This window comes from Rhea americana, unplaced genomic scaffold (assembly GCF_003343005.1).
Source record: "Rhea americana isolate MKP2758 unplaced genomic scaffold, rheAme1 scaffold_38, whole genome shotgun sequence".
Classification (NCBI taxonomy): domain Eukaryota; kingdom Metazoa; phylum Chordata; class Aves; order Rheiformes; family Rheidae; genus Rhea; species Rhea americana.
In genome coordinates, this window is record NW_028186512.1 from 476,645 (window position 1) to 501,394 (window position 24,750).

A 24,750-nucleotide genomic window follows, 5' to 3' on the forward strand; every position below is an offset into this window, starting at 1 on the left:
CCGTACACTTTCTTCTTGGCGCCCTTCTTGCCGCCTTTGGTGAGGCGCTTGTTCTTGCCGACCGCCATGGTGCCGCCCCGCCGACGGAAAGGGCGGAAGCCGCCGCTCGCGCGAGATTATACGAGCGCGCGGCTCGCGCGAGAGCTCCGGCGGCGGCGATGATCTCGCGAGAGCGGCGCGCCTCTCGCGAGAGCGGGCGCGGCGGAGGGGGGGAACTCAGGCGTTACAACGTGTCCAAGGTAATAAAAAACCTCGCACTCGGACAGTTGCCGGCCACACAAACACCATCTGTTACGTTTTACAATCGAAACCAGAGCAGCAGGCACAGTTCTGATTACTTCATCAGTTTCTTTCAGGCCAGCCTGGAATTTTATCTGCATGCCTAAAGCGACTGGAYTCCACGAGCAACTCGCACGATCAGACTGAGAACGTAATCGGACGAGAGCAGGCCTCCTGCTCCCTACCTCTTAGGTAATCGGGCTTGAAGAAAAGAAATCCTCGTGTTTTTCCTCTGAACGGCAGGGTAAAGTGACTCCCACCACGAGAAGCTGCAGTCTCCTCCAGGCYGCAGAGCTGCAAGAAGCTCATCTCAATTATTCTGCTTTGTTGGTACATTATTTATTAGGATTCCCTGCAGCAGACAGTTAATTTTAAAATGCACAAATAAAATATCTCTTATTGCTTTTGAAACTGTGCATCTCCTGAGGAGAACTTCTTGGGTTTCCTRGTAGTTTCACAGTCATATACCCAACTGACCTGTTTACCTGACAAAAACTGCCCTCTGTCTTTTCCCTGCACAGTAGCTGAAGGCTTCCCAAGCTGTAAGGCTCCTCCAGGTACCAATCTCAGAGATTTTATTGTCTTGATACTCCTCTCCTGAGTTTGGGGCCAGCTAAAAAGGGAGGTGATCTGCAGAGGTGAAACACCAAAAATAAAATCCAAGGAGGAAAGGTGCCCAGCAAGAACCTTAGACTGCTGCAAATAAAGTCAGAATGAATCTGATGCAATCAGCCTGGTGCTTCTGCCAGATGCTGCCATCCAGCATTTCAGAAGAAGAATTGGAAAGCTGAGCAAATACTTCAAAAAAGGTCTTTAGTAGTTAAAGGCTTTTTTTCTGTCTTTACATAGTTTATTCAGTAGGAAACATGCATTTAAGAATGATCTAACTTTGACTCCTGCTCAAAACAAGGCCAACTTCAAACTAAATGACCTCCAAATTTTCTCACATCCTAGTTTTTTCTATGATTCCAAACTTTGCCACACAGGAAATTGGGTTTTGTTTTTCCTCTCTCAACAGAATTTCTTTGTCTGAATAGGCAGGTTGTCAGAACAGATTGTCTATCTGCTACGAACTGTGTGTCCAGGAGGCATTTTTCACCGTTCCTTCCTACCTTCTTTGCAATGAACAGAGAATTCACCTTCCTCTATTTCCTTCTTAGTTGTCAAACTGCAGTACGCCCCCTGCAATTCCCTAACTAAGCTGAAGGACCTGATCACTTTTTTTTTTTTTCCTTTTTTAGTCACTTCCCTGTTGAGTGTGATAATTGAATGAGGTTGATTTGCTCTAGTTCTTAAAAAGGGCAAAGCTTTCTAAATATAGATATCAGTAGTAAATTAAATCAAGCTTTGTGGTTAAGAGACTTCCCAGTTGGAGATGATACCCYTCTCCCCCCAGCCCCCTCCCAAATATAGCTTTATTGCAGACAAGCTGCGTCTTCTCAAAGTTAACATATTAATGGGAACCAATTACTATTAAATAATGGCTTAACCCTCTGTGAAACACTGAGCTGATAATGGAGTCCAAACAATATAGTATTAATTAAATATTGCACAATAACCACTACAGTTAAGAAGATAGCATCTTTGATAATTGTTCTCAATGCTCTTATATAGTATTGAAGCATTTTCAGAATCCCACTCACAGGAAATAGGTTGTTGTTGCAGCTAGCAGAACACGTTTTCTTCCTTTCTCCTTACTTTCATTCTAGTTCTTGGGCATCCATTCCCACAAGAAGATATACAAAGAAAAAGCCACACATTTTTCTACACTGTTGTATACTCTAATTCCATACATCTTCCAAAAAAACCTAGGCATAAGCAAAGGTGKTGTACCAAGATAACCAAAATAGATCTAGAGGTATTCCAAATAGGCTTGTTACATGTTGTCTTTTTGCCTTTCCCCTCCAACTGTCCTTCACAACTGAAATAGCCAACACACAGGGCTGCTCTTAACTCTTCCCGCCTTCCCCTTTACCCCAGTCAACCAGGCCCTGCAAAATTTCCTCTTGTATCATCCTTAGGAAGGAAGGAAACTTAGGAAGTTGGGGCATGGAAACATAAGTAACTGGAGCCAACTTCTCTTAAGTTTTAAGTTCAGAAGATGACAAAACATTTATCTCCTAAAACACTATTAGCCTTTCAAGAAAAAAAAAAAAGGTACTAGATGCTGTTCTTGTCTGTTTCTTCCTTTTGCAGATAGATAGTCTTCTTTCAGAGTCCTGGGCTTGGAGCAGCATTTTGCCCTGATTTTTAGTAGGTGCAGCTGGCTGCCACAAACACAAGGCATCATCCCATGAATGTACTTACTGTTGAGCAGGGCTCCAAGACTTTGTTTGGTCTTGTTAGCTGAGTAAGAAAATAATTTCTCCCCCAAAATCAACCACTTCTAGGAAATGCCAGGAATCAGTTGATTTGTTTTCTGGTTTGGATACAATGCAGTGCTCAGGCATTTTCAGATCCTTGAAATTACATTGCAACTAAATCACCACTTCAGATAGGAGTGGAAGAGCTGGGGGGGGGGGGGGGGGGAAGGAGGAGGCAAAAATAAGCTGAAGAAACTGGCCTGCTTTCTGCTGAGAGAGTTTGATAGTTTTATATATCTCACCATGACTGAATTACACACGGCAATCCTACAGACTGCCTCTAAACAAACACTTAGTAAATAAGATTTAAGATTGCTTACAGTCTTTTACTGTAAGGTATTTTATTGCCAGCGTCATAAAGTTATTTTCTTTAGAAAACTAGCTGCTGCCAGCTCAACATGTTGGAAGGAAGTTCTCATTTTAATTACAATGGTCTAGCAACTCTATTTGTAACAGGAGGCCTTTGTGTAAAAAGAATTTTGGAAAAAAGGTGTATTTGCCTCCTAGGGGGTTGCAACCCCAATCTAGGAATAGACGCAGTTTCCTAATGCAGAAGCCAGGACCTTTTATCCAGCTCCCTATAAATCTTTGGAAATGTATGGAAAGCAGATCTCTGTCTCCTCCTCTAGCTTTCTCCATTTCCCATGAAACCGCTCAATAGTTTTGAGACTCCATCTCTGCTGCTAGACATTACTGACCTTTGTGATTAGTTTCTTTTACATGAAGGGATGCTGCAGCACACTTTTCTACTAATTTTTACAGAAGAGAGGAACAATGTAAGGATCAGAAACTTGCCTATTCTCAACTTCCCTAATCAAAGCAGTCCCTAAGAGAGAACTTTCTACAGTTTAGAAGAGAAACCACTGCCCTTACCACACAGCACAGATTAAATTAAGGGCACCTTTAAAGTCAAGGAGAGCTATACGCATACGCTTTAGGATATAACTTTTTTCTTTTTTTTTTTTAATGGCATGACAGCCTTGTTCATTCTTGTCCTTTCATGTTTCCAATCTAAACAAAGTGGAATTTTATTTAAATAATCATCCTTTTTATAACACTTTCTTCTTGCTACAGCTGTCAAAGATTTTAAAAGTATGTTCCTAACTATTTTTTCTTAAAGTACTACAAGACTAATAGCCAGCAAAAAACAGCAGTTCATATCAAAAAGGCTCTTAATTGGAATGGCACAAGTTTTTTTTTTTTTTTTTTTTTTTTTTAGTTTTTAGTTGATTATTTAGTAATCAAACTATTACCAAGTAATCAATAGAAACTTTGTTTTGTTTAACATATAACTTTTAACCAACTAGATTAAAAACAAAAAATTTTCCTCCAAAAATCTGACTGTAGTGTTGGGGTTTCCTTTCTAATCTATGCAGTCAATTTATATAAATACATTTAACTTCCAGTCAAAAATTTTAAGAATCCAAACAAGATCATTTCCTCCACACACCCTCTAAGAGGGGAACACAAGAGATTTAGCTAGCTTTGTTGTTTTCTGTAATTGAGATTTTTTTTTTTTAGATCTAGTATTTATGAATATACTGTATAACAAAATAAGCATTCTCATATTATTTATTTATGTGCTTATACTTCATAAAGGAATTATCATCACTTTACTTAGTATCTAAACCAGAAAGATTATTCTTACAAGATGTAACAAGTCAATCTGCCTTCTTATTTTAGTTGCATACTACAGGGTATTTACATATACACTATTCACAATTTTCACATACCTTAAGATCAATGTGAAAAATGCAAGCTGTTCATTTTTAATCCCCCCCTCTCTTCCTTAGAGAGTTGTATACTACTGCTTTTGCATTTCTGGATTAGCAGATATTATTGACAAGGTGAGTCTACAGAAATAACTAGCACAGAAGAGGGGAAAAAAAACAAAACACAACCCAAACATCTTGTATCTCTGCACAGCACRGTGGATATCCTGCATCTAGAGCAAACTGACTTAAATTAAAACTATACATGAAAGCCTCTAATTTAAGAAATGTACTTAGACTGTGCTATATAACTCTTTACTTATACCTACAACTGGCAGCAATTAAGGAATAAATTAATCAAACCTAAATTCATCTGGTTAGCTGGAGTAACATTAGTCATCAATTCAGCTGTAAGCTAGGCAGAATGAATTGAGGTCAGAATGCTTTGCCAAGTAGTGCTTATTCCTGCTCGTTTTGCAGGTTTTTTTCATAGTACTGCGATAGCCTATTTAATGTTCTGTCTTTGATTTTGCTTTGATTTTTCATTGTTTAGTCTGCTATAAGTATTTATACCAGAGTCTACATCTAGATACAGACAGCCTTATATACAATTTGACAGTATTTTCTTAGTTCCTTTTAATCTTGGAGGTCATGTCAGAACCTCTGTGTTTTTATATTTCCTTGTATGCATACAGCTTCCTTCCTTCCTGGCTCCTGACTAATTAAAAATACTGGAAATATTTTGAATCCCACAGTGGCAGAGCATTATGGCATAATGCACAAATTACTGATTAAAAAAACCTACTGCAGGCAGGGATCACTTCGCAGTATTATTAGTAAGGGGGTAGCGCACTGCATTTCCAGCTCCTTTTGCACCATTGCTGTAAAAATGGCCTTTTGCTGTGTCTCTCTCTCTACTGCAGCAGCGGTGAATGGGCAAGGAAGGGAGATTCCCATGAGCCATATCTTCCTTCCTCCTAGAAAATCACCATTTTTTTTCCTTCTGCTGCTATTTTGGAGGATGGACTGGGGAGATTCGGAWGATGAGCTGCACAGGTAGAGCTAGTATCTGAGAGACCTATGGTTGCACAAGGCCTTCTTTGCTGTGATAGATAATCTGTCTAATCAAATTTATCTGAAGTCCTGTGGACTGGGCACAGGACACACATGCACAATGATTTGAACAAATGCGCTACATATATGTCTAAGGTGGCTAGACTCATTTCATTTTGTATTAAAGGGTGATGGCCCAGTGAGTCCTGGGAGGAAAGTCACTTGGAGCAAGGACTTCTGTACCTCAGGGACTGATCTGCTGAGGATCAGATCACAGTATAATACAATTTTACCTACCAAATATTTGAAATGCTGGCACATGTGATCAACTGCTAAAGATGAAGTCTAAGGCTCCAAATGGGTAGCTTGCAGGTGCATTCACCCAARGACTTACTGATTTTTCTGGGCACTGAACAGAACTAGCATCATAGACATGGGATAGGGTCTGTGTGAGCTAAAGTAGATGTAGTTATGAGGGAGTGGGGTATACAGAAAGGGGAGATGTGCTTTACTGGGAAGAAAGATGGTCCAATGGTAGGTTCAGAGATCTTACTCAAGATTTCTATGTGATATTGACCAAAGTCACTTAAGCCTAAATCCTTCAAGGCATTTAAGCATCCATCTGATTTAGATTCTTAACTAAAAATAGTAAGAAAAAGATAATACGCTCCCCTACCCTACGTAGATGATAAGAGGATTTAAGGTCAAGTTTAATGGAGCTAGAAAAGGGGCAGTGAGGCTATAGTTCCTCATTCTCTCTCTATGCCAATTGGTGGTGATCCCAAGTTGTATAAGAAGAGCTGGTAGCACTGTGCAGTCACACACTGAGCCCTGGTTTTCATCGGTTTTTGAAAGGTGCCAAGATACCATGTAAATTCTTAAGACAGATACAGGCAAGTGTTATGCCAGTTTTATAAGGAAAGGAGCTTTGCAATTTAGATCACAAAAGGATTTCTGATGGCTGTTTTTATAATGAAGTTGCATAACTGATTCTGAAGGTGGAATTCCACACGGTAGCATTTGTCTCAATATTTCAGAAATTTATTTTAAATATTATTTTTGCCTACTTGCTTTGTTGCTATAGCTGACATTTTTTGCATGTGGCTGCACAGTTGTATTGATTTAATTGCAAAACAGTCTCTGTGCATGTATGTATTTTAATTTTTAATTTTGATTGCTTTTAAATAAAATTTAAAATCATATGTTTTAGATAGATCTCCATACAGAATGGTTACATCCTGTCTCTTAATTTTTACTTATGCAAAATAAATAGGGTGAGGCCAGATAGTCCCTGGGCTCTATAATCTTCTGGTCTTTTAAATTCTACTTCAAAGTCTACTACTATACAGAATTACCTGTCTTAGAAGATTTCTATGTAAAGTACTTGCATTTAAAAATCCTATTCTCCTTTCATTTTTTGCTAAGCAAACAATTTGTTCTCAAGATTTTGGTTTTACCTCTGTTCTCAATGTTTTGAAATTTCAAACACTGTTTTTATAGAACAGTCTGATATTTTTCCATAAAACTGGTYGTTTCTTGATTGCAGTTAGTTTTCTTGGAACCAGGATATCACATTTTTGTTTAGACAAGGCTGCTCTATCTCATCATTATTCTTACCATAAATCTCTGATTCTTCTCTAAAAGATCATTTTGTTAACAGTGTTCTAGTGAGATGATTATTTTCTTTATCAGTTATTTCCTACCAAATTTGCTTATGCTGCAAGTTAAAGTCTCTCTCCCCTACTGCCAACTCAGCTATAGTTAATCATGCAATTTAGTATAATGGTAATTTATTCCAGGTAATGGTGCATGCGATGCAAAAAACTCAGAGGAGGACTTCGGAGGACTGGAAATTAGGAGGGGAAGAAATCCCCAAACCAAACATTCCCACTTTTTTTTCATTGCATACTCAGCATATTTTATACTAAAATTACTGAGACACGACAGAGCCCTGCCTTCCTTACAATCTCTTGTGGTAGGATCACACTTTAAATCATTCTGCAAAAGCATGACTTAGTTAACAGTTCATTATACAAGAAGGTTTCCACTATGTAGCATTTGGCAGAAAAATCTGACTTTTCTCACGCATTTTATCCTTCACCCCTTTCAAATTAAGAAAATAAAATGTGACTTTAAAAGCTTTTGTCTAAAAGGTGTGTGACTGCATATCTATTTATCTAATCATCAGTTGTGCTCAGCAGATACATTAAAAAAAGAAAAAATCATATGCCACAGTTAAAGATACTTCTGCGATCCTGTTTTTTCCTTGAAGGAATAAATATTCCAATKTACACTATTATTTAAAGAGTAACACGTTTCATGTCAAAGAATGCATGGCTCACAGTATAAGTTAACAATGTAGCTAGTTAAATGAATTTAATAAGCGAGGAGCAAKGCTATTCACTCACACAAGGGTTTCTAAAGGGTGATCTTTAGCCTACCAGTGGTCTGATGTGTCAGAGTAACAACYACATAGGTGGTCCCAGGGCCACATCATTCCTTTTATACTTTGTGTTAAGATGATGGGAGCCTCTAAGATGTTTGAGGGTAGAAAATGGTGCAGGAAATCTGGCAATCATAATCTTAGTGGAAAATTCCTTTTCCAAAAGTAGAAAAAAAGACTTATCACTGGAATAATACTATATCCAGGCCCCAACAATACTCATGGTCTTGTAACGCTGGGAGTCAGGCCTCTAAAAACATGTGGATACTTACGGCTATTTCCTATAGCTGAGTCCCAAATCCTTTATTTAGTATTTGCTCATTTCCTTGAGCAAGACTTCCATCCTCATTAGTTACAAATTCAGACAGTGAGGCAATAGGCAACTAAATAATAACATTTTAATAACATCTAAATAAAATCCATTTTAATTTGGTATCTTTATAAGACGTATCTTAGGCTGAAAAAAGAGAGATGCTTCTGCAATGGATAAATAAAATATWTATWTWTTTTTTAATAAATTTCCATCCTACTGGAAGTATATTCAGAAAAATAAAGCTTATGACATTGTCATYAAAATCTGTCTAGCTGCTCTCTGGGAAAATGTAAACTTTACTACTGTGTCTAACCCTTCTTTTCTAGSTCTCTTTCAGCTAAATGGGATGTTCTAAATAAAGATTCCTTAGTGAATTTTAATAAGCATGGGCTTATGCAGAAAGATTTCTCAACTCTGAGCTCAGGTGTGTAATAATTTTATCCTGACAAAGAAATTACAGAAATACTGTACAGGAAGTGCCATCACAAAGTCATATGGTCCATTTCCCTACCGTAAATATTCTTAGACCCATTTATAACAACTTGTTGAATAAGAGAGCAATGAATGCTGTAGGAAGGGTCTGATACTCTCATATCATGTATTTTCCATTATACTAACACAAAAGTTTTTTTCCCTTACTATGRCTGGATATCAGAAAATATTCATAAATTTCTTTTTTTATAACTCTTAGCGGTCAAAATTAGACAATTTCTAGCAATATCATGAAGTACTTATTTCAAAATACTACATTATACTTTTATAAACTGCCTATACACATAAACTGCCCATAAACATAAAAAGAAACAACTAAAATGTAGTCTCTGGTCTGTATTTTGTTAGAAAAACAATTTGAACTTACATTTAATAAGTTTCTGTTAATTGATCACATCTTTAAAATCCTCATGAAGAGGCAGATTCCGCTACGAAAACTGACATCCCCTCTAAGAAAAAAGAAAAACACATGATGGTGCATAGATTTCACATGACAACTTGAAAAGAAAGACTGCAAGAAATGAAGCAGTAAGGACCATATTTAAATTGGGTTGTTTTAAAAATGTAAGTTAAAATTGGGAGTAGAGCACCTGTAGTCAAGACTCAAACGACAAGGCCCTGAACAACCAACCAGTCTAGGTTCAACCATATGACTCTGTGATTCTATAGAGAATTCAGAGTCACAGAGTAATTTAGGTTGGAAATGACCTCTGGAAGTCATCTGGCTCAAYTCCCTCCTCAAAGCAGGTCTAATTTCAAAGTTAGATCAGGTTACTCAGAGTCTTCTACAGTCAAGTTTTTTAGGATTGGGATTCCACAACATTTCTGGGCAGCTTGTTCCAGTGCCTAATGACACAACTCTATCCCTGCATGTCCACAATACTTCTAGTCCTACTGGTGAGCTTACCCCTACCTCTACACCCATACACTTTCTTCTTGCATTTGCACTCTGTAGTTTCCCATTCAGCCAACCTGTCTTCCTGCTATGACTGCCCATTTTCCTGCAGTTCAGGACTGTGCTTTGAGGAGGTTGTCCATGAAGACTGACCAGCTCTCTGTGGCCTCTTTGCTCTTCAGAGCTCTCTCCAAGAGATTGTGTCTGCTAGCTCCCTGAACAAGCTGATGTCCAGAGTTTTCAGGCTACTACTGCTTTGTCTACTCTTTACTACTACCAGCTACCTTCACTCCTGAGAAAAAGTATTTATTTCAAGCAAGAGCCAGTAAAGTAGTTCTCAAACTGCAGAACTATGCCTTTTTTAAAATTACCAGCATGGGGTTTGCATTTATGCTAGGTTTCTCTGTGACTTTATACTCACCAGAATCTTGAACTGCCACATGATATTACATCCAGTTGCTTTCAGACAGTAAGGGTGGCATAAGCTTACTCCTTATTTTTCAAAGTTTCGGGTTTCTACAGGAAAAGAAAAAGATKATGAAATATTTGCCATTTTCTATCTATGACCATGCCACAAGTACTTAAAACTGGGAAAGAGGAGGGAATGTACAAGAAAGATCCAGGAACAAAATGTGTATTTGGTTTTGGAATATGTTTAAGCTGCCTTTGAATTTCCCATACCTTGAGATTAGCCAGGAGATGTGCTGGTCACTCATTGAATTGCAATAATCCCCAATGGATTCTTTGCAAACTTTTTTTCATCAGATTTCAGTGGGAGTAGAACAGGTCTTTTACCATCTTCCAAATGGAACACTCCTAAAGTTGTCTTCTGCCCTTCCATCATGATTTGATGTGTTGTGACATGCTCCAAGCTATTTGCTCTTTTTTCATCTTCTCTTCTTCCACATATGATATGGAATTTTCTTTCATCTTCTCTTCATTGTTGGCTTGTGTGTTGCCTTTCTCTCCAGGTATTTGTGGAGGGGAGAGGTTTTACTGGGAAGAGATTTGACATAAAATGTGAAGGTCTCAAAACCAATAGTCAATACTCCTCTAAAAATAACAGTGCTTTCAGTCACTGTTAAAGAGTCACTAGAAAAAATTCTCTGTATGCTTTAATCTCCACATCTCAGGACACATATAAAATACTTTAAATAGAAGGAAAATCAGGCAGTACATCTCTATTGAAACAAAATATCCAAATGCTGAAATTGGCAATTGTTAATTTTATCAAATATCACTTATTTGAAGCTCACCTAAGTGACTGACAAAGCTTTTAAAACATTTTGGATTTCATCTACTTACATAAAACTGTGATTACAAATTATAAAAGCCTTCCTATTGTGGTTCCCAGATATAGCACAGTCATTTGTATTCACTCCTTTGGCAGTTCTTCAAAGAGTGAGTTTCAAAAAGTTTTCCAATTACTTTAAGAATCTGAAGGCATGGAAAATTTCTGCYCAAATCATATCAGAAACTGATGTCACCTAACTGACTGTCTTTTGCAGAGCTACATCCACTTGCAACAGAACTAAGCTCTGGTCGCTGAGGTAAAAGCAAAATGTCAAGGAGGAAAGATCGAGGTAGGCTTCAGAAATTTCTGATGAGGAGAATCAATGTTATTACAGCTCTCCACTTTAAACTTGAACTCAGTAATGTTTTTGCCTACACAGTGGGCTTTCCGTGGAGATCTTCTAGCTTCTTGAAGGAATAACCAGACTTGAGAGGCAAAGGTTGAAAGTGGACTAGCAACATGTCAAAACCTTTTTTTCACATCATAAATTCAGCTTCTTAGGAGGAAACCACCTTATGACTTGGAGCATTTTAGGAAAAACATTAATAATAACAAATTCTAATTGGTCATTATTGCTTGAACAGAAAATATCAGATTTCATTTTCACCAGGAGGAAATGAAAATGTCATGTACTGTAATATGACAAGCATGGAATTTACAGTAGTAATGTGTACTTGTAATTACCTTTCTATGTGTAAATGCACAGAAAGCAGAACACCAGGGAGGCTGTTTTACAACAGATTTAATCAAGTGAACATCTATGTCTCCTCATAAACTTACTTAACCAACTTTGAAAAAAGAATGGAGTTGATTAGACAGGTTAATGGGGTGATGTCTTTATAAATGACAGATGGCCACGTTAGAACAGAAAGTTGTTCACTCTCCATTTTTTATTTTATTCTACTTATKCAAGTATTTTACTGTTCTCTTACTTATGAAAGAATTGCTCATACATTTTTGATTAGTAAGGTTTACTGAGAAAAAAAGTAATCTCCAATGAAATTGAACCTTTAATTGGCTGGATGTTGCAATTATACTTAAGTGGCAATAATCAAAACTAAAATACAAAATAAATTTTTTGGAGTTCCAGCTCCTTATAAACATCATGACCTCCCTACATTGGGTCGCAAATGGCACAAAGTGCTTACAGATTTGCAAGCTCATAAGAACATAACAAAGAAATTAAAACATGAAGAAGAAAGCTAGCTTTTTATCATAAGGGGAACCCATTAGTGGTGAATTTGACAGAGTAATTACAAAATTAAAAGTGAAAAAAGGCAAGAGTCTTAATTAAAAATAATAAAAATTATTATTGTAGTGCAACATTAACTATACTTAAAAAAAAAAAAAACTTGAGTTTAATGATTTAACCTCAGACTTATCTAAGTATAGAATTTGAACTAGCCTAGATCTTGCCTCAGATATATGAGGTAAGAAGTGGCTCACATACACAGTGCAAACTGAAGGAGGAGGGCTCAGTAAGTACCTACAAAAAGACATCTGGTAGTGTGCTCCAGGGGACCTGGCCAACCTGAGGAGAAAGTGTAATAGCTGAAGTAACTCTTGGAAGCCACCATGGCAGTAGCAGCTCTTGCCTCTTTGCTGGATGGCATGCCACTTGGCAATGGCCTATATGCCAATGCTGGCATGTGTTACAGTTTGTGAAGCTCTGATGTAAATATTTTGAGTACCCACTAAGCTGCTTCTCCCACTTGAAAAATCRTCATTCCTAAATGGACCAGAAATAAAGAAAATAAGATGTTCTACACTAATCCCTTACTTTTTTTTTTGTCTCCTTTCTCTTTTGATCTTGCTATCATCTACCTTGGCACCTGCCAATGACCTGAAGCATACGGCAGCTTCATCTGATGCATATCTCTGATTAACAATCCTACTGAGTATCTCTCTAGCCTCCTGACATGAATTTGGTAACCCAAGTCTCACAGGAATATTTTTGCTTGAAGTGCGTGAATTTAGCATTTATGAGAAGCACTAGACTAACAGTTTTGAAAAGACTCTGAACGTCTGGAGTCTTTCTGCATTTACTGGTGTTGTAGTACCACTGCAATGCAAATATCTTTACATACRTATCTCAAAATTTCAGACTTAACTACTTGAATTGCAGGTACATGTAAGAAATACGCAAGACACCTAGTAATGTTCTGGCTGTTGACTGGATGAGGTGTAGACTGCTAAGAAACATTACCATATTTTTTTCTGCTAGTGACTCACTCTTTTGCTATCTGCAAAAGTTATATTCCAGATTGAAATTATAAGGTATAACAAGTATCCTAGTTGATTATTAGGACAGTAAGTTCACCCAGGCTTTTCCAGAACACCACTAAGGATTTGTGAAATCTAATTGTTAGGCTCTTGATTTTGTCCTTGCACTTTTGCATGTCCAGGTAACTGGTTTTACTTTAGTTCACCAGAGAGATACCTGCAACTTCCTGGTAGCACACAGAACATCTGCAGGAATCACAGGTGCTGAGGAGAAGCTTTAATCTGCACGACTGGCATGTAGCCTTCTGGTAAGGCTGAGAATACATACGCGGGCTGYATAGTGTCATTCTCAAACTGCTCCTTTCTAGCTGTTTAGAGATCAGAATAATATTCTTACTCCACAGAAAGGGAAACTCTGCATTAGCTAACAATAATGGAAGATATATTGYGATAGTAGATTGAGACAATGTGGCTGCAGTGTATTAGAGTCTGGCTCAAAATTTTTGCAAGCTTTCCAGGTGCTAGCATGGTGCTGATTTTTGAATAAAGTACAATAGCATATCACAAATTTAATTTCATTTACTTGTACATATTTAAATCAATAGTTTCCAGAATGGTTGCTGATCCTCTTTAACAGAAATGGATCAGCTTATCTCTTAAATAGGTGAGTGAGTGGATRGAAGAGCTGCAGAAATTTATTATTCTGGCTTTTGCTAATAACATTATAATCAACAGCTTGAGGTGATAATCTGACATCATATTTAAGTCACTGTGCAACTTCATCAATTTGTCCCACAATTCACCCCTTATTAACATAAAGAAAACAAACATCACCCTTAGTATTCATCTAGATAATTACCAGGAGTGCCTTTGTGTTCAGTATTRGCATTTCCAACAGACTAATTGCTATAACGTCAATAGAACTACTTATCAACATGTTACCATCTGGTCAAGTGTTACCAAGGCAAGATGGCCATAATGCCATGGAGATTGTATAGAATTACCTTTGCTCAAATCATTTCTTAAGTTCAGGCAAAATTTTACTATGAAGTAATGCCACAGCCAACCTCAAATACCATTATTCAGCCCTGCCTTGCTGCCAAATATGCGGAAATCTTTGTTAGTACATGTTTGTTCTTGGCCTGTGGAGTAAATGGCTGTTCTTGTGGTACCCTGCACCTAATCWTAGTCTAGACTTTCTTCTTCACAAGAGAAAGAGCTGTCTTTTTGGTATGTTCCTAGCTTTTGACTTCAGGACCACCTGTGGCTAGCTCCAGGCATTAAGCATCTCATCTTCTTAGAGGATTTTCAGTTAATATATTCCAGATTTTCTCCAGAGCTCCCATTTTCCCCAGAGTTAGCTAGACACTCACAGCATTTTGAGTGGGGAAGAAGGTTACGGGGTTTTTTTTTGTTCGTTTTCAGTTAGTCCTAACTGGAGTCATCTGATAAATTGTTTCTGAAATGTAGTGGGGATATGTGGGGCTAATACAGAAAGGATTATGCAAAAAGTTTTCATCTTCAGGAAGGACAGTGACTTCCACAGTATCTGATGCTTAACAATCAACAACTGTATTCAGTGCTTATCTGCCTTGCAAAGCAGCCAGCTCTCATCTTTCAATACATGTTTTAATGATCTGAGTGTCTTGATAAATAAAATACCACAGCTAATCTATTCAGAAAATCCTCAATCACTTCAGTTTATTGTGATTTCTTAAGTAAATAAATGTGTAAAAGAGTGTTCCTCAGTAGATGCAAGCACATGACTATTATAATACTCAAATGAAAGACACTGCATTTTGGAAGAGCCTGGTAAGTGCTGCAGTCTCCTAAACTTTTGTTTTCATTCCCATTCCTAAAACTGATTCTCACGATTCTTTATTGCTCTGTATGGATTGTCTTGCTGTGCACTTTCTCTTTGCCATTGATCCCTCTATTAAAACAGTCTCTTAGTCCACATTCCTCTTACTTTTTGCTGTTCTCTCACCTGTTTTTTCCTTCACCTCACCATTTTGATAGTCTCTCTCCTTCCTTCCAGTGCCACTTCCTTTTCCTGCTCATCTTCCTACACACAGCATTACTAAGTTTTCTCCACTCCAACAGAACCTCTTCCCTCTGAATCCTATACAAATGTTTCTTCAGAGGGAGCTATATTGAAAAGAAAACAAAATGATAAAAAATATGTGTAACAGAGTGAAATATATATAAAAGTTCAACTAGGCCAAAATTAATACAATGTTCCAAAAATATACAAAATTTGTTTAAAAAGAAGAATAACAAATATAACATGAATTATCAGAGAAAATCCTCCTTTTCCTTTTTTCTTTTNTTTTTTTTTTTGTAGTCACTAGTTTCTGTGACTAACCTCAAATCCTCAGGTTTTTCTGTTCTCTTCTGATGGTTTTTACTTCAGAGTGAGGCTATCCAGGGAAGTACTAAAAGCCAGATGGAGATTATACAGCTTATGTGTTCATTACAGGAGCAACTCTAATCTTTGTACTTGTAACCATACAACAGAGCTGAATGACTGCAGCATCACAATTCATAACAATAGTGARCTGTTTCCACAGTGATCATTAACRAAGTTTAATTTTGTCACTCATCCCMTTTCATTATGTACCACAGGCCTGTAACTGCACTTATCTCAMAGATCTTTATCCAACTCCTCTGAAATGTGATTTGTAGAGGATTTCAAAGAGTCCTTTGAGATCATACTAGAGTTTTGTGCAGAAAACTGCTTGTAATTCCTCTCAAAACTCTAGTAAGGAGCTATTTCTATGTTTTCCTTCTTTTTGACTTTCCATGTTCTGTTCTTGCCTTTCAAACAGCAAAGCAAGGGTTGGCTGGACAGTTTTAACAGTACCTAAGAAATCACATTGTGCAATGCAAGTCAGTGTAATGAAATGAGAGGACAGAGCAGCAGCTCGACTGGGAACATCTGCTTCCAGAAGCTAACAGAATAGTTCCAGTCAAGCACAGAAGATGCTGAAGCACATTCTCAARGCCACCTCCAGCCAGCAGACTGTTCAAGCATATAGTTATGATGAATACGTCATTTAAATTCAGGTTTCAGTGAAYAGGGCCTTAGTGAAGAAACATGATTTGTAGTATTTTCTCTGTGCTCATGTCTTACGTCTCTATTTTGCCCAAACTGATAAAACATAAAGCCTACTACCAAAGTAGAAAACAAAGTAAATATTTCTTATTTCTCTAAATATTTCTCACAATAGCACAGGCATCTTTAGTACAAGGGAGAGAGTGGAAAAATGCTAACAAACTAAGAGTGTTTGACTCAAGAGGAAAGGTARAGAAAGGTCATTAAAACAGTGAAAGGCACAATGAGTTGTTTCATAAGTTTATTCAGAATTTACTTTGGTAAAAGTTTGTATTTTCTTTCCTTTTATGGAGATGAGGTATTTCCTGAYATAGCTTGGATCTTGTAATTCCTTACCGACACTTTCAGGATCTTTTCTAAGATAAAGGAACAGAAGAAATGAGCTAAAGCAGCTTCTTTAGCTCACCATCGGCATAATTTCCTGAGAGAATGGAAATTTATTTTCTAATGTCACCAAGATGAGGCTCATTAAATATTCATTTATTCAGTGCTATTTAAACACAGATAGCTGCAATCCACCAATCATGAACACATGCAATGCAGAAAAATGAAAAGAGATACCAATTACTCTTCTAAACAAAACTGAATAAATATATACCACATGCTTTTTAAAAATTACATTATAAAATTATAAAATTTCACATTATGAAAACATACTACATATAAAATTTAGCAAAATTAATACCATCCAAAATTAATACCATACAACACATTAGGCAAAGCTCACCTTTATTTCAGGATTATATTGCTCCCTTTAAAAACAGAGAGGACCTCTCATTCTTGAGGTCAACAGTATTGATAAGCAGCTTTTTTATTTGGATTTTAATTTCTAGCCAAGGATTTTAGAAACAGCTCTTAAYGCTTAAGATTAGGAAGCATTTTTTCATAAATGATGTATTTTTCCCCCTCTTTTTTCTTAAAGGCAGAGAAACTATTCTATAGCTTAAATCTACTTAATCCCACACTTTTCCTAACATTGCTGGAGGTACTGAGGCCTCTAAACCCCCAAGAAAACTGAACGCATCAATTTAGTTGGATGGCATAAGCAGAAGGAAGCTATGAGCTACAGAATATTTGGAACACTTGCTTTCTCATGGAATAAATCCTTGTTTAATCTAAGGGATCTGATCAGCCCAGCCAGATTTGCATGCAGCAACAAAAAAGGTTACTGACTCCAGTTGCCAAAAGTTATCCTTCATGCAACAAATGCAGCAAAACCCACAGCSTAGTGGGTCTATTCCTTAGCTGTATATCTCACTGCTTGGGATATCAAGTTAGTAAATTGGGACATGTCAGCCATTTTGCCGTTCTTGCTTTATAGTGGTCACGCTTGTCAAAATGATAAAGCAGGTAACTGGAGGGGGGAACCTCTTCACTGCRGTGGCAGCTAACTCCAACAAAGCTGGATCAGAGTCTGTCTTGTTTCATACACCACTGAATGGAAATTAGATTCTCTATGCTGAGTAGCTTGAGATTCTGTTTGTGGAAATACGCTATTTAAGGATGAGTATCTGTCCATGGACAACACTGSTTTTACTGAAAACTTCCCTTATGCACATTTAAGGATTGAATTTATCCTGGTAACTAAATTAAGGATCTTAAAACTCACTYCAAAATTAAGTAACCCGAGTTATCTCAGAAAAGGTTCATGGAATGTACTGAAAACTATGTGAAGGATCAATGTTTTCTACATTGTTTTCCCTTCTATCAACTTGCCTGTACAGCCCTTTGTTATATCTCTCTCATAAAATTATYGGGAGAATGTCAGACTGCAACTTGSTMAATATTACAGACAAAAATTTTGTAATATGTGAGATGAGACCTCAATTCTAGTATGAGAGCATTCACATTCATGGAAGACTCTTCCAAACATTAACAAGCAATCAAAGAATCAATGAATCACAGAACAGTTGAGGTCAGAAGGGACCTCTGGAGACCATCTGGAGCACTGTGTCCAGTCATGTTTTGATTATCTCTGAGGAGGATGGAGACCACAACCTCTCTGGACAACCTGCTCTCATGTTGGATGACCCTTAGAGTTAAAAAAACAAAGAAAAAAAAAAAAAACACATAGAATTTACTGTATTTCAGTTTGTGTACATTGTCTCTTGTCTTTTCACTGGGCACCAAGGAGCAGAATCTGTCTCCATCTTCTTTACTCTCCCCAGCAAGTATTTATAAGACCATTGATAAGAATTCCCCCAAGCCTTCTCCTCTCCAGGCTAAACAGTTCCAGGTCTCTCAGCCTTTCCTTGTATGACAGATGCTCCTGTCCTTCATCACCTGTATGACCCTTTAATGGACTCTCTCCATTATGTCCATGTCTATCTTGTCCTGGGGAGCCCAGAACTGGACCCAGTACTCCAGATGTGGCCTCATCAGGGCTGAGTAGAGGGATCAGAAGATTTGAACAGAACTTCTAAATCAGCACACACTATATAGTACTTTAAAGGGTTACTTGAAAAATTTGTGGAAGGTATATCGTTCTTAAAATTGAATTCAGAGTTTTTATGGGTACTTTCAATAAAATCTTATCAAGTACATTTCCAATTCATAATTTAAATTAATTTTTAATCCAWGCTTTGTGGTATTCCTTTGAGGTGTTAAGTTTCAGAGAAAACTTTTTATCATGTTGTATTTCTTTAACTCAGTACTTCCAGCCTGATTATGGAAGGCAGAACAAGTGTTAGATTTGTAACCAGGCCAGAGGAACCCAGGACAAAGGATTAAGATGGTGTCTGATCCCAGTTCTCAGTGGTATTTTAAATAACTTCTACCTGATGTGGCCTATGGTGGCAGGTTTGGGGTAATCACCATGGTTGCTTGTCCATAAAACATGATCAAATGGAGAACAGATCACCTGGAGAATTTAATGTTGGTTTCATCCRCCTGAAAAATCAAACTAAAACAATTGTCTTTGGAACCCTAAACTAGTAGCCTGCTGAATATTCCCTGCCTTGACTGATGCACATACCCCACTGCCTTTAGCAATCAAGGCTAGTCAAGAAGTATTTATCTATCTCTAAGAAAATATATGAAAATCTGACAGGATTCAAGATGACACTACTGTCCTCCCTGGTAAGCTAGATTTGCTCGCTACTGGAGTAGGCAGTTTAGATGAAAACATGTTAAATTCATTAGGCTGGATTTTAGCAATTCATTTTATTTCATTTTTTGTTTCTAATGTGACATTAAAACAAAGAAGAAAACAGAAAAAGATTAACAACAAATGTTGTATTCTAAACAGAAAACAGGASAGACCCTAAACAGAATTCATACTTTAAGTCACTAGGTACAGAAAATGTTCTGAACGTTATTTCACTCTGCTAATGCTTGGTAGTAGATAGCAAACCCACATTTAACTGCTGATGAAGAGTTCAAAGGTACAAGCCAACAGTGGAGGCAGGGGATATTTAAAAGCAGGCGGGTAAAGCTGACATGTGAAAATACATACTTAGCCAGTTTAAMGGCTCAAATAAAGATTATGACATATCTTACTTATAATAGGGCAGACAATGCTTTAGAAAACTACAGATTACTCACAGAAAAGCAGGGAAGTTCAAGCAATAGATGTGAGAAATCCAAAACATGTATATGAAATGATGACATCAAGGAATTCTAAGATTAAAATGTCAAGATTATACAGCATGTATATAACCATACAGTCTCACTGTAGCTTCATAGAGAGTAAAAGTGTCAGCATTACAGTTCTAAAAGCTCTTCAAATACTGTGGAAGAAACTGCAGATGTTTGCGTCTTGAATTAGAGATTATCATCTCTTCCTAATAATGCATGTATGTAACTAAGGGAGACAGGGAAAGAAAGATAAAAAGGAAACTTACTCCTTTCTTCATTCTTGGAATTTCAAATAGGAAAGCAGCTATGCAATATTCTAGTCTTGACATACATTCWATAGATTCTGCACAGAAAACATGGGAAGCTTGATACCAAAATACACACAAACTAAAATACAGCTTTTCCAAATTAGACTGCAGACAAATTAAAATATTATTTAATAATATCAATTTAGAATAATAATAATTAAAACCTTTAGCATGTTTATAAGGAATATTGCACTTCACTTTAGAAAGCCATTTTCAGAAAAAATGGGTTTTTTTGGCTGTACTTCTTTCTGTCAACACAAGGAGATGTTATATTCAAACAGTTATATCCACATATGGTGCAATATCAGGAGTATGGTGTAATTCTTACTACCTAGACAAAATACCTGTTGGCCTTTTTGGAGTCAGATTTTCAGAACACAGATATTCATAGGCAGGTCTGAAGATTTATTCCCTTTCCCTCCATAGAATGAAACAAATGCCAGCTTCTTATATCATGGAGGATGTTATGAAGGACATTTGTGAAGTCTTAAAATGTATATATATATATTTTCATACACATAYCTATCTATCTGCAAGTCATGCCTATATCTCTGAAATGATCCTTCCTTTGGAAATCTTTGGTGCTGTCATGTTGCTGAAATACCTTGTGAATAAAAATCACATCTAATTAGAAAGCAAAAATATACAATATTTATAAGTACCTCTGGTACTTGTAAGAAATACACCAAATTTATTTTATGTTTGGTGAACTAGCATTTAAAGCACACTTAAACTTTGCTTAAAGAGTCTTTAACAAAGGTGCTGGCAGTCACATTCATAAATGTGGTATTGTTATTTCCTGTCCAAACTGAGATTTTAACCATTGCTTACAGCATTCTAGAAAAGTTATTCGTGAACATGATGCCAGCTATAACACTATTTATTTACATAGGGGTATCCATGGTTTGTTACAGGTAAATATGGATGGGCAGAAAGGCCAATGTAGTCTAATAACTAGAGTTATTTTACCAGAAATGTATATTTAGTTGTATCTAGTGGGAAGAAGCAGGAGATAYGATCTAACTAGCTCTGTAGCAAATYATTTCCTGGTTGCAGATTCACTAAAAATTTGTTGTCAGACTGCTTACTGCCAGAGCAGAAGCAGCATAGCTCCCTTAATACAACTAGTGAGAATAGGGACAGAAGCAAACGTGTGATCAGTAACTTTTAAAATTTTGTTGTCTTATTTACCCGGTCAGGAAAATTCTTCCTGAAGTTACAGGTAAATTTATTTTTTCAAGATGTCTGAAATATCCAGCCTGTAAATTCATTCATGTCACTCTAGTTTTATACACACACATTAAAACAAACCACTTGGTTTGTAATTTGCTCAGCTAGTAAAAGTTTAAATAATATGTACAATTAAAATTTAAAGTGAGGCACCAGAAAGGAAAGATGTAACCAGAAAGTCATCATATAACAAAACTGGAAAACTTGTCTTCCAAAGAGAAATACATCTATAAAGACTGTATTAGTAGTCAACNAAAAAAAAAAAAAAAAAAAAAAAAAAAAAAAAAAAAAGGCAAATAAGCAGCAACAGTTGTATTTATACATAGACATTCTTCTGACACAGGAGAATTACTACTTGTTATTTGTACAGCAATGTTGCTGTAGAGTTATCAGGGCCTCAGTATAATCCACCACACACACACATAACAAAGGGACATTTTTCTCCTGAAGAGCTTACAACAACAGGTGGATTTAGAAGAAAAGAAAAGAACGCATAGATGGGAAAGCACAAGATAATTGTTTTCCTACAAGAACTATTTTGCTTTWATTTTAACCATATTTCTAGAGAGGATTAAGCGAATCTACATTCTCCTGCAAAACCTTCTTCTTTGTTACAGGTTTTTTACCAGAAGAATGAGAATTCTCATACATGACACATAAGCAGCAAATAACTGAAGAAAACAAAATGAATTCTTAAAGCACTTGAGCAAAATTGCAAACAAACTATAAAATTACTATCCCTGGACTAACTTAAAAAGGAGCTGACAGTTACTGCACGAAGTCTACCTAAGACTTCACTGTTCTGTTAGGTTTTACATGAAAGATTCTCAGARACAAGAACAGACATCAGAGTAAAACCCTGAAACAGATTATACTGACAGTCTTTGAGTTAACAGAATTACTGGRAGAAGTAAATCTTCTTTCTGTCTCCTCCCAAAAATACAAATATAAAAATCAGGGTGGAGAAAAGAAAAATGACTGAAATCACTGAAGAATCTTTCATCAAGCATTGCAGTGAATTATGAAGAAGTTGCAACTACACCACTTGAAAAAAACCTCACAGAACATAATTACGATGTGCATGATGACTGGTTTTTGTCTGTAATCCAATCATCTGGAAATGCATTTGCCTGTCTGTTAAACAGCTGGTACCAGATCCTGTAATCCTTAGTGGGATGTATGATCCTCATTCAGACAAGCAGTCTCATTGAAATGGCATAGTTAAAGACTATTTGAATGAAGAGTTCAAAGGAGCAGACCCTCTTGGTTCTTTATTACCAGATTTTCAGATAAATATCAGGCAAACAGCTTTATTAACAGGCCAGACAAAAAGTTCATTAAATCTGAGGCAATGTGCATGTAAAMACGTGTATCTGTAGCCTTAGTCGTCCTACAAGGAAACAATGAAAGGGCACCAGTCTTTGTGCTTTGCAACCGCACAAAACAGGATCTGCAATCTTAGGGGTAGATTGCTAATTGGATATTTAGCTAATAGTTTGCACATACAGCCAGGGTAGCTGCATGTGCAAACGTAAGCGTGTAATAGCACATACAGTTACTGCACTGAAAGGTTGACCCCTATGTATGAAAGYGTGACGCTATTTTGTTGTGTGCATCCGTGTTATTTTCGGGTGCAATTTGTTGGGTAACTCTAGTGAATCTTAACGGCAGGTCCAGGCAGAACCAGGATGGAGGGAAAAGAAAAGAAGGGGGAAGAAGAGCAGGTGCTACGGGAATGGCTGATGAATCAGCAGCGATGCCGAGTCAAGGACGGAAACAAGCCCTCGAGGGCGCACGGCTGCCTCGGCGCCGCATTTCAGTCAGGGCATAAACCCGGCAGCCGAGGCGCTCACGGCGGTGAAGGTAATCCAAGGCTCAGGCCGCTCCACCGGCCAGGCCGTTTCCCTCCCTCCCTCCTCGCGGCCGACCGTTGGTCAGCCCGCGCCGTAACGGCCACCTCTGACCCACTAACGGTCGCCGCGAGCCGTCGGCGGGAAACCGCCCCCGCCCGCGCTGTGGGGCCGCGGCCCCGCTCCCAGCGCTCTGCGCTGAGGCGCGCCGCTTTTATTTTTCAAACTTTTAGAGGGAGCGAGAGGGCGCTTTTTCAGCAGAGGCTGTGACTGGAGCCCCCGGCAGCACCCCGTCGTCCCGCMGGGAAATAACGTTGCTGAGAGGAATTCTCCCCAAAACGCACTGCGATCAACGAGCAGGTCTCATCTGGCAGCGCAGCCCGCGAAACACGTCCTTTGGGGCAAACCCTGGTGAAACCACAAGCCCGTCTGTAAAACGAGCTGCTTCCTACGCAAGCCCGRAACAGTCAACGTATTCTCTAAGGTTTTTAACCTGAAAGAAGAGAGCGCGCTTCCTTCTTTCCTCATCCCCTCACCTGTTTTATCTGAACTCGTCAGATCTGAATTGCGCCTCACGCGACCTATATTGGCGCTCCCGGGAGATCAGCCGGAGCAGGCAGGACGCCGCCCGCCCAGGCGGGAGATCAGGGCGGGCAGACCTCTAGGCCCCGGCCCCGCGCTGCCCCGCCCCGGTGGGGGCGGCCCGGGAGCCGCGGGGAAGCGATGCCGCTCCGCGCCGCCGCCTCGGTCTCCTCTCAGCCGGCACCGGGAGCTGGAGCTGTAGCAGACGCAGCTGACCCACATGTCATTAAATCTTCCCCCGCCATGCTCCCGCCGTAAATGTGCTACCTGGTCTGCTGTGCCTGCTTGTGGTTTTCCTTCGGTTTTGGGCCGTGAGCACAGCTGGCTTCCTTCTCGCACGCTGGTTCCGCACTTTGCCTGGGGCGGTAGGATAGTATGGTTTCTTTTTTCAAAAAAWTGCTTCTGTATTGCTAAACTACAAACAGTTGTAGATCAGTCTAGCAGAGAGAAAGTTTTGGGAAAGTTTTTGTGTATGAGATTAGGACCAGCCTGATCCGCATGGGTATCAGATTCAGAAACATGAATAACTTCACTGAAGCCAAATAGCTCGTTGTGGGCTTGCTACCTCATTGACCCTGAGGAGGAAGGGCAGAGGGAAGGGTTGAGAAGGCCTGAAGCACCTTGTGAAGCACAGAAAAGGCAGCAGAGCCAGAAACAAGAGGAAATGCGTAGGGCTACAAAAAGTATGTTCTTCTTGCCGTCTGAATCAGCACACTTATACACGGCACCCACGCCTTCCCTGTCTTGTAGCCTGCCGATGCATAAAGGACTCCCAAACCCTTCGGGAGCCGACTCTGCACAGCACCTCGGCCAGGAACCGGCACACCAAGCCCTCGAGGGTAGGTCGGGACCGGTCCCTGCGTCCTCGGTCTCCTCCTGTCCTTTTACTCTTGCCTGACGACAGTTGAGCAACACTGAGGCGTCCGCCCTCACGGAGGCCCTGCAGGTGCAAGCCTCTGCCAAAGGCCCGGGGGCGCGGGGCGGGTGCGCGCCGCGCACCTGGGCGCACCTGGGCGCACCTG

At 38.6% G+C, this 24,750-nt stretch overlaps 1 protein-coding gene and 1 long non-coding RNA gene across 2 annotated transcripts in view; both read right to left on the reverse strand.

Moving 5' to 3' along the window:
* Positions 1-116, reverse strand: part of RPS3A (ribosomal protein S3A) — a 3,987-nt gene extending 3,871 nt beyond the window's left edge. The window contains exon 1 of the mRNA XM_085313163.1: positions 7-116. Within this exon, the coding sequence (XP_085169289.1) occupies positions 7-68 (62 nt within the window). The 5' untranslated portion in view covers positions 69-116. The remainder of the gene's footprint in view (positions 1-6) is intronic.
* A 16,365-nt stretch (positions 117-16,481) lies between these two features.
* LOC146591230 (uncharacterized) lies at positions 16,482-23,766 on the reverse strand. The gene is made up of 3 exons (XR_014896836.1): positions 23,683-23,766; positions 18,110-18,214; positions 16,482-16,538 (listed from the first exon to the last, which is right to left on the reverse strand). It is a non-coding gene; the product is annotated as an uncharacterized LOC146591230 (long non-coding RNA).
* Positions 23,767-24,750: the final 984 nt, after the last annotated feature.